General features: G+C 35.0%; 1 protein-coding gene across 3 annotated transcripts in view; it reads right to left on the bottom strand.

Annotated features, from left to right (window-relative positions):
- Window positions 1-10,810, bottom strand: part of LOC110455389 (cytosolic purine 5'-nucleotidase-like) — a 145,507-nt gene that overhangs the window by 85,112 nt on the left and 49,585 nt on the right. For 2 of the 3 annotated variants that reach the window (XM_021505496.1, XM_021505497.1), the window contains one exon: window positions 5,427-5,544. In XM_021505496.1, the coding sequence (XP_021361171.1) occupies window positions 5,427-5,544 (118 nt within the window). Of the gene's footprint in view, window positions 1-5,426; window positions 5,545-8,488; window positions 8,532-10,810 lie in introns of those variants that run through there. The other variant, XM_021505498.1, reaches the window with a different exon arrangement.

The raw sequence follows: 10,810 nt of genomic DNA, 5'->3' as shown, positions 1-10,810 counted from the left end.
ACCCTGAGCATTTTGGTTATTCAGAAGAAGTTGTTTAAAGGTTTTTTAATACAATTGACCCCTGTGACCTTGAATATAATTGAAGGTCATTCATTTGAACAAACTTGGTAGCCCTTCACCCAAGCATGCTACTGGCCAAATATCATCTCCCTGGGCATTTTGGTTATTGAGAAGAAGATGTTTAAAGTTTTTGACATATTTGACCCCTGTGACCTTGAAAATAGGTGAAGGTCATTTATTTGAACAAACTTTGTAGCCCTTCATCCAAGTTTGCTTCTGGCCAAATATTGACACCCTAGGCCTTTCGGTTATTAAGAAGAAGTCGTTTAAAGTAAAATATTGACGCCGGACGACGGACGGACAGACGACGGACGGACGGACGACGGACGCCGCGCCACGGCATAAGCTCACTTGGCACTTCGTGCCAGGTGAGCTAAAAAGGGCACCACTGTATCGTAAATACCTGTCTATAAAGGTCATGTCTGTTTAGTACATACCTGTCTATTAAGGTCACCTCTGTATAGTAAATACCTGTCTACAAAGGTCACATATGTATTGTAAATACCTGTCTTTAAAGGTCATGTCTGTATAGTACATACCTGTCTATAAAGGTCACCTATGTATAGTAAATACCTGTCTATAAAGGTCATGTCTGTATAGTACATACCTGTCTATAAAGGTCACATCTGTATAGTAAATACTTGTCTATAAAGATTACCTCTGTATAGTAAATACCTGTCTATAAAGGTCACATCTGTATAGTACATACCTGTTTATAAAGGTCACATATGTATTGTAAATACCTGTCTATAAAGGTCATGTCTGTATAGTAAATACTTGTCTATAAAGATTGCCTCTGTATAGTAAATACCTGTCTATAAAGGTCACATCTGTATAGTAAATACTTGTCTATAAAGATTACCTCTGTATAGTAAATACCTGTCTATAAATGTCACCTCCGTATAGTACATACCTGTCTATAAAGGTCACATCTTTACAGTAAATACCTGTCTATAAGGTCACCTCTGTATAGTAAATACCTGTCTATAAAGGTCACCTCTGTATAGTAAAATCCCGTCTATAAAGGCCACCTCTGTTTAGTAATTATATGTCTATTATGACCTTTGAAGAGTAAATAATGTCCTTGATTTCAATTAGGTGGCTTTTGGAAGGTTGCGTTAATTTTTTATTTCATTCACAGAAAATTTCATCCTTTTATTGCACAAGTTTGATCATTGTTATAGAAAAACAGAGGAATGGAGTGAGGAGGTTAAGTTTATTTTCAATGTCGACTTATAACTTCATACAGAACATTTTCCAACATTTACATTTTCAAAAATAAGTTATATTTACACTACCCAACAAAACATACCCCATCAAACATGTACGTTCTATATATATATGTCAAAAACAGATGCCTTCAATATAATTATCATTGAAAGAAACTGCTTCACAGATTAGTCTTTTTTTTTTTTGACAGGTGGTGTAAGGCGTTAAGTAAACTCTGCAAACTTATTTCAAACTCCAACCGTCACCAAAACGAACATTACCAGATTTCCAAAACAGCTGGAAAATTTAAAATACGTAATTGATATATTCTCATTGGAGCAATTTTCATAAACTAACTTCCGATCATTACCATATGAATTTTCCATAACTCGGTAGGAATTTTGTAAAGGTCAGAGTGATATGGTAGATAGTAAGCATGGCGCAGTAACGGCTCCACGAGGGGACGCGTGGGATGCGTGGGACGCGTGATCAGTCAGCTTATCATTACACGTACCTAAACCAAGCCATCAGATTGTCTCACTAAAATAGTAAAATAGAGTTCACTGATATTATCATATGTAGTTTAAAATAAATCTATGAACTAAACATTACCTATATTTTGTGGTTATTTTTCAACCAACTTAATTGTATGAAGTTAAAATCATGAAAAGAACATCATACATTTTTTAATTTATGATGAATAAATATTGGTGACATATTTCAATCAGAAGTCTATTTTTTGGTTAACGTATTACATGGTTTACAGCTAGGCTTTATTTACATTTATGCTTTAATTTGTTATATGTTGTTAACATTAAAGCGCTGTTAACAATTATGTGTTGTTTACCTTTGTGTTGTTTATAGTTATGTGTTGTTTATAATTATGTGTTGTTATAGTTGAGTGCTGTTTATAGTTATGTGTTGTTTATAGTTATGTTTTGTTTATAGTTATGTGTTGCTTATAGTTATGTGTTGTTAATAGTTATGTGTTGTTTATAGTTGTGTTGTTTATAGTTATGTGTTGCTTACCTTTGTATTGTTTATAGTTATGTGTTGTTTATAGTTATGTGTTGCTTATAGTTATGTGTTGTTAATAGTTATGTGTTGTTTATAGTTGTGTTGTTTATAGTTATGTGTTGTTTACCTTTGAGATGTTTATAGTAATGTGTTGTTTATAGTTATGTGTTCTTTATAGTTATGTGTTGTTAATAGTTATGTGTTGTTTATAGTTGTGTTGTTTATAGTTATGTGTTGTTTACCTTTGAGATGTTTATAGTAATGTGTTGTTTATAGTTATGTGTTNGTTTATAGTTGTATTGTTTATAGTTATGTATTGTTTATAGTTATGTTTTGTTTATAGTTATGTGTTGTTTATGGTTATGTGTTGTTTATAGTTGTGTTGTTTATAGTTATGTGTTGTTAACCTTTATGTTGTTTATAGTTATGTGTTGTTTATAGTTATGTGTTGTTAACCTTTATGTTGTTTATAGTTATGTGTTGTTTATAGTTATGTGTTGTTTACCTTTGTGTTGTTTATAGTTATGTGTTGTTTATAGTGTTGTTTAAAGTTATGTGTTGTTTATAGTTATATGTTGTTTATAGTTATGTGGTGTTTATAGTTATGTGTATCTTTATCTTAGAATATAGAACAGATAAACAAATTAACTCTTTGAAAACACTAAATTTAAGGGTTCAAAATCGAGAGTCTCCTTCCTAAATAGGGAGGGTTGGCAAAATGCAAGTACAGTGGTGTTTAAAGTCATGTATTGTTTACATTAATGATGATTTTTTTGTTTTGTGTTGTTTAGTTATGTATTGTTTACAGTTATGCATTGTTTATGGCACTGCATTGTTAAAAGAAATTCATGACAAACATACACATCCTATTCACTGTTTTATTTTTGTTTTAGAGCTAATATTAATCGGCAAGAAATACTTTTTTTTATTGAAAAGTTGTTTACATTTTCTGGACAAAGCTTATAATGCTTTGGGTTTGGTGAAGTTAATTATAAATACCACTATGGTTTCTTTGCTGTTACTTAGATAGACTTTCTTGCTGAACTTCATAATTGTGTTCCGTGTGCGTCCCTTTTGCAGTTACACTTAATACACACAGCGTTTATCCAAAGAAACGAAAAGCTGATAAAATCTTTAAAAAACACCACGCTCGACACTTAACAGGAAGCTACCGTCTGACGCCACTTTCCCATCAAATAAACCTGTTATTTCTAATTTGGTTTCACATGCTAAGAGTGTAATGTGAAAGTCGTCAAAATGCCACAAAGCATTTCTGTTCGAAGTCTCCCAGCAAAAATTAAATATCCGGCATCTTTTAAAAATTAAATCGTCAGCCTGTACACGCTTACATCCTAAATTTGGAAAGCGTACGCGTACGTACGCACGCCGCAATGACCAGAAACCCTGTGAACTGCTAATTTGTGGGATATGGGATAAAACTAACACACTTCTGCCACTGCAAATTTTCCTGAGAAAGTTCCGTACATCTTTGTTCATGGTTTAGAAAGTATGCTAGAATTCTAGTGAAATACGCCAGATTAATGAGCAGAAATAAGTCACAATTATTCAGGAGAATAGAAAACAGAAGGGTAGGAATTAGTAAATTTACTATGCTGGGATTTTTCTCAGGGTGTGATTAGACATTTAACAAATGGCTTCCACGTGGGTTAGCATCCGATAGACAAGAAAGAAATTAAAACCTTCACATCGCAGACTGTACCGAAGCACAATGGTAGCTCTTAATCTTTTTACTGCACATGTGTTACAACTTATTATGCAATATTTTGTCAAGGATAAACTCATAATTGACATTTTTGTGTACTTCTTCATTTGAAGATTTTAAAAAGACCTTATATGAAGATGTGATGATAAACAACACAGCTTTTAATAGAATATTTTTGAATGAAGACTATCTTAATGATATTTTTTAGAAATGAAGTGTAAACGGAAAAGATGATGACAGAAATTGTTATAGGACATTTTTATCTCAAGTAAAGTGCATTTGCACATTAATCGATCAGAGGCGTTTAGGTTGCTGGGAAATACAGATATGTTTAATTGTGTAACATGTATTTGTTATACTGAATAAACTAGGAGAGACCTGTTTCTGATTCTAAAGAGAAGTGCAACTGGAAATGGTTTCTGATCATAGAGATGCGAGGTTGTTTTAACATCCCTGTACCGTACGACTGCTGAAAACTGAAACTAAATATTGGAAACCGTTTTGTGACCAAATCATCAATAATTTCTGAAAGGAAAAGCAATACCTTGTGGGACTTTTATGAGAAAAAATAAAGGTGAAAGAAATCAAATCAAATCAACAACAGTGTTCTGAGCGGAAAAAAAATCAGCGGGGCTTGACCGGGATTCAAACCCTGGACCTCAGATTGTTATACTATCCCTCTAACCGATTGCGCTATACCTGATCAACAGAAGTGCCCTGGTCCAACTGTGTTACAGTTATATCCAAAACAAAATCAAGGGGAGGTAACTGTACATATGAAAACCACAGCGCAGTACGTGGGTCAGGTATCCTTAACATGGATTTTTACATGTACCTTGATTTCTTTTGAGGTTACACATGTCATATAGGTAACCAGAGGATTCTATCAGATCACCAGAACTTTAGGAACTGGTATTGTTCATTCTGATCAAACCATAACTTGTGGTTGTCTTCTAGTCGCGATTGTAACATGTAGCTAGGATAGCGTCTAGGATACCAAAGAAACACTAAACCATGGCAAGGAAACCAACAAGTCCACAGTTAGTCGAACAGGACAATTACAATACCGGTAACCCACAATAAACAGGTCCTAATCAAAGAGATATAAGTCAATTTCATCAAAATCACATACGACCCTAATATAAGACTCCAGCTGTTTAAAAATAATTAAATAAAATATAGAACATTTGATATAGCACCCTACTAGCTAGAATAAGCCGCTCTAAAGCGCTTTAAAGAGCCTAGATATTCAATTTATAAATCAAAACAATTAGCATATACATTAATCAATACCATTTTTGAGGAATTCGCAGGAGCTGCCTCATCAGGCGCTAACTACTAGTCCTATGCCACCTGGCTAAAATCTCCAGATGTGTGCATGCCCCCATGTGTGCCGGAGATGTATTGTGTATTTTACCTGATAGGAAAGGTCGGGTCATATTCAAAGTCATTAATGGCTTGTGGATAGCCTATTTCCACCAGTCTCTTTTTGAGGAGATCAAAACCTAGGGACTCATATTCTGGAGATTTGTAGACTGAAAGGAGAAAAATAACATTTATTAGTTCATGTCAATAAGCCTTGTTTGCGTACAAGTTTTGTCCAGTACAGACACAAGAACATGAGGAATTAGATATCACTTTTATGAAACTTCTTAACAGTGCAGAAAATACAAAGCTTTGGGAAATGAACATGAAATCTTTAAGTCGAGCAAACTCCCAAGACTGAATACAAGTGGACACAGATCCACAATCTTGAAATTGAGATTCAGTTTTTCAAGAATATACGCATTTACAATCATCAATAATTAATAATTAATAAGCTTCAAGCCAGAAGTACCCGGGAGAATTCATGAACTTAAAATTTTAGAAGTCAACAGACAAACTCAGTTTCGTAATTAGTTTCATATGGGTAGCTGTGGGTTTTTTTTAACATATCTTAATATTTTGCAGCTTTCTTTCAAATTGACATTTGAACCCCTTTTACACACAATTTCAGAGTATTGGATTTTTATTGGAAATTTGAGGATCTGGAACAGAGAAAACTAAAGACAATGTGACCAAAAAATAACACAAGTTAACTGATTCATCGCTGAAGACACATTTGAACTCTTCCAAGGCAAAGGTTGGAATAGTGCATTATGAAATTTCAGGGGTAAATGAGTTGAAGAGAAGATTAGCACATTATTAGAGTGGGTACTAAGTATTTAACTTCACTTAAAACTATGCTGATCATAAATTTTGATGATCATAGTCTGCTTAACAGACAGTAAGGAGTGATGAACTGTTTCAGTAACAGAAAAACTTCCGTAAGAAATACTTTGAAATCATTTTGCGAACTGTTGTCTGTGTTTAAGTGACCAAATCTTGATATACAATCCACAAATCGTATAAGATGATATTCCTGACTTGCAGAGTAAAATCTTATTACTACAGATTTTTTTTCGGTGGACAACGGAGTTCAAAGACAAACATTGTCTTTTATTTAAACTTTTAACAAAGAACAGGTTTTCATCTCCGATGACTTAAAGCCAGTGTTCTGGGTAGCTCTAGTACTCATCAGTGTGTCGCTTCTCAAAAGAGTGCGACCGGTGCCCCCCCACTGTAATTATAGAGGTGTACGAGACTTCTCTTCAAGTCAGGTCACCTAACTGTTTACCTGCTTGTTGATGAAGAAGATTTTAGGGTTCCCTTGGGAACGTGCAGGTAACGTTACCTTTAACGAGCTTTTTCACCTTTCTGTCAATAGTGGAGGGACAGGTGTGGAAGTTTACCTGATCCGTTCTAATTTGTTTCAAATGGCCCCGCCCCATTCAATGTGAACCCCCTCAGGACTTCCTCAGGGTTCCCTCCCCTCCACCTCCTATGATAATAGATCATCTCATAGTCCAATAGCTGATCTTCATGACCTTTCCTCTATGTTTTCTATTCTCTTATATCTTGCAATCTGCCACAGGTTTTTTAGTCTATGATAGGTTTTTGTTTGACCAACACAAAGTTCATCCAAAAAAGTTGTCCCCTGAGTAACATAAGTTTTCATCTGATCATCTCATCCCAGCAATGATTGTTAGAAAACTGAACTAAATATCCTTTTTATATAGGTCATTCCTTTCAAGTTATTTTTGTCTAGGTTGCATTTTCATAGCGAAATTTGTTACATCATTAAAGCATTTTGTTAAATATCATCCTGCTGGAAAAGACATTTTCAAATGATTTTTAATTTTAATTTACATATATGTAGATAATAAGACTTATTACCAGTCTTTCTATTCAATTGTTCTCTCTCTTAAATCAAGATGCAGATGCAAATTAATAGATAGTGATCTCAAAGTTTCTGCTAAGTTCTTTGTAACAGATCTAATCGATAATCATAGCGGATTAGCCCCACTAACCATGAAATTGCAAAATCCAGACACTCATTCTTTGGAACCATTTTCTGCAACATTGATTTATTCAAAAGAGTTTATTAGGAAAAGAGTTTATACAGGTATTCCTTATGTAAAACAATTTCCAGTCTGGAAATTTTATTTGTGTCATTTAATGTCTGTCGAAAAGTTTTCACAGACACGGCTCTATAAATATGTGCTCACCTTTGACAAAATATTTTTAAAAAATAAAAGTAATTTTATAATTCATGATCTACAAAATTCAGGTTTTGTTGATCTGTAAATTTATTAATCCAGCTATTAATTTTCTCCAGGAACAAAAGTTTCCAGATTGAGGAGGTAGTAAGAACTAGAGCAAGTCTACGACGGAGATTAAGTGATAATTAATGACTTTTGTATCCTATGATTAGCAGGACGATTTACTTCTCCATTTTCCTCCATGATGAATGGGACTGACGACAAGAGTGATGACAGTAGCGATGAAGTATGTGATACAGAAGACGGAGGAGATGACGGACGTGTGATAAGGATTGGGAGAGAGGTGGACAGCACTTAGACTGTATCGATGTCTCACTTGATAATGTACGTAACCTGTCATCTTTAAGCGATAGTCAGGGAGGAGGCAGTTTACACTTATATAGTGACACAATATCTGGGGAGCGGTACATATATATATATAGTAACTCCCTAAGGGCTGTAAGTTATATAGAGGGTTTATGTTAGTAAGGAGCCCAATTATAGCTAACTATCAGCATATACAATGTATTAACTCCCCAAATCATTTTATATCAATTTCCCGATTGACCTTTAATTTTGATATATTAAATTTAAAATACATGCATTAGAATGAAACTCTAATGTTATGTATCAAAATAAATTGCAAATAATTTGAAATAAAAGAGATAAAATGTTCACAAAATTTTGCTACATATATATATATATTAACATGAGAAAAAATGGATTTTCCCCACTAATTCTGGTATTAATGTCATAACAGACTTGATCCATATATATATAGCTAATGGCCAGAGCAGCTAATTTACTAAACTGACCACTCCCATCACTGACCATCTGTAAGGAATCTATTTGTACTGACCATAGATACACAAACAGACTTATCTGACTAGCGATTAGTTGTATAACAGCTCTGTGAACACTACCTGTTCAGGGTCACTTAAGTGTTTGTGACATAATCTGTGTCAATATGATGCTTGGAAGCCTGGTCATTTCCTGTACCTGTTTGGTGGCCTGGTCAGTTTTATTACATCCAGGGTCATTAGTAACCTTCAGTGGCTCTTTGATGTAGATATCAGCGGCCAGTTTGTGGCTATTTCGTGTCCCACTACAGGAAATGTCCATTTTTCATGCCCGACTGTGAAGATAGTAACCCTTACTCCCTAATACATGTAAATTTGAAGCTATTCTTTTTGAGTGGTCACTCCTTTTCATCTTAATGGGCTTTGACATTTGATCTTTAATAGTTAAACGTACACTTTACTTTCAGATCACACAGAACAAGTACTTCTGCTCTAAAAGATTTCATGGCATTTCACAACATGAAGGGTTTTATAGGTTTGGGTCATGTCTGTTTTCTCATGGTGTTTTTTTCAAATTTCTCTGAAGATGTGAGACTGATTTACAATAATATATTCTACACAGTTTTTATTTCGTTTTTATGGCATTCGTTTCTACTCCGAATCATATGTTTTAAACATGTCTTTGAAGATGAAGATTTGCCAAGTAAAAAGTACATTTCCTATAACATAAACACTAACCTGAAATTTATAAGATCTGGAGTGCATTTTCATTGAAGCAAGGCAAGGAGAGAATATAAAGGCTCTGCATGCTGTACACATTGAAACCTGTATCTGTGAAGTCATCCTATAAAATTGGTTAAAACCTGGCACTGCAATTTCATCTGTAGAAATCTTCATCAATGACCACTGGAGGGTGAAGCTCTAACTTCCCTCTCCCTAAACCTGTTATACAGCCACCTTTTTTTTGTCCATCAAAATTTTGGCATTATAAAGTGGATTGGAGTTTAATCAGGAAGTGTAACAGAGAATTTTCATAATAAATATCTTTAACGAGGACCTTGAAATATGTTGGTGATAATTATAATTAGCAAGGCGGGAAATGAACGAACTGTGAAGGGGCATTATATTAAGGGTTTACTGTTCTGGGGTAATACTCCTAATAAATGTGTATTAGTAATTTGATTTCTAGATACAAAATAGATAAACATATATATATATATATAAGGGTTTTATAGGTTTGTATTGTATGAGACACCCACCTCCTCCAAAATGTCATATAATACAAACCTATACATTTTGGTGATTGTGGGGAAGGGGATGGGACTGGGGTCTCAATAGACTATATATATATAGTTACCATCATATCATTTATTTAAAATAATCTATTATGTTTGCAGTTAGCAGAATTAAGAATTAATTCAAAATTTATTTATTTATTTGGCCTAATGTATAAAACTTACATCTTGTTGAACTAAGACAGGTTCATGAGATAATGAACAGTGATTAAAAGTATTGTTGTGGACAGTTAGAGAAACTAACTATTAGTGACCTTTATACATTTTGGTGATTATGGGGAGTGGGAGGAGGTGGGGGTCTCAATGGTAAAAACTGTAAGTGACCTTTATACATTTTGGTGATTGTTGGGAGGGGGGAGGGGGGGGGGTCTCAATGGTGCAAACTGTTAGTGACCTTTATACATTTTTGTGTTTGTGGGGAGGGGGAGGAGGTGGGGGTCTCAATGGTAAAAACTGTTAGGGACCTTTATACATTTTGGTGATTATGGGGAGGGGGAGGAGGTGGGGGTCTCAATGGTACAAATTGTTAGTGACCTTTATACATTTTTGTGATTGTGGGGAAGGGGATGGGGATGGGAGCGGGGTCTCAATTGTACCTGATGATTGATGGGAGGGGGAAGGGGAGGGGGTATCAATGGTACAAACTGTTAGTAACCTTTATACATTTTTGTGTTTGTGGGGAGGGGGAGGAGGGGGGGGTCTCAATGGTACAAATTGTTAGTGACCTTTATACATTTTTGTGATTGTTGGGAGGGGGGAGGGGGGGGGTCTCAATGGTACAAATTGTTAGTGACCTTTATACATTTTCATTTTGGAGATTGTTGGGAGGGGGGAGGGGGGGGGGGCCTCAATGGTACAAACCGTTAGTGACTTTTATACATTTTGGTGATTATGGGGAGTGTGAGGAGGTGGGGGTCTCAATGGTAAAAACTGTAAGTGACCTTTATACGTTTTGGTGATTGTGGGGAGTGGGAGGGGGTTGGGGTCTCAATGGCACAAACTATTAGTGACCTTTATGCATTTTCGTGATTATGGGAAGTGGGAGGAGGTGGGGGTCTCAATGGTACAAATTGTTAGTGACCTTTA

Source organism: Mizuhopecten yessoensis, unplaced genomic scaffold (genome assembly GCF_002113885.1).
Source record: "Mizuhopecten yessoensis strain PY_sf001 unplaced genomic scaffold, ASM211388v2 scaffold8213, whole genome shotgun sequence".
NCBI lineage: Eukaryota > Metazoa > Mollusca > Bivalvia > Pectinida > Pectinidae > Mizuhopecten > Mizuhopecten yessoensis.
The sequence above is the reverse complement of the archived record's forward strand: the minus strand, read 5'-3'. Positions and strand labels throughout refer to the sequence as shown.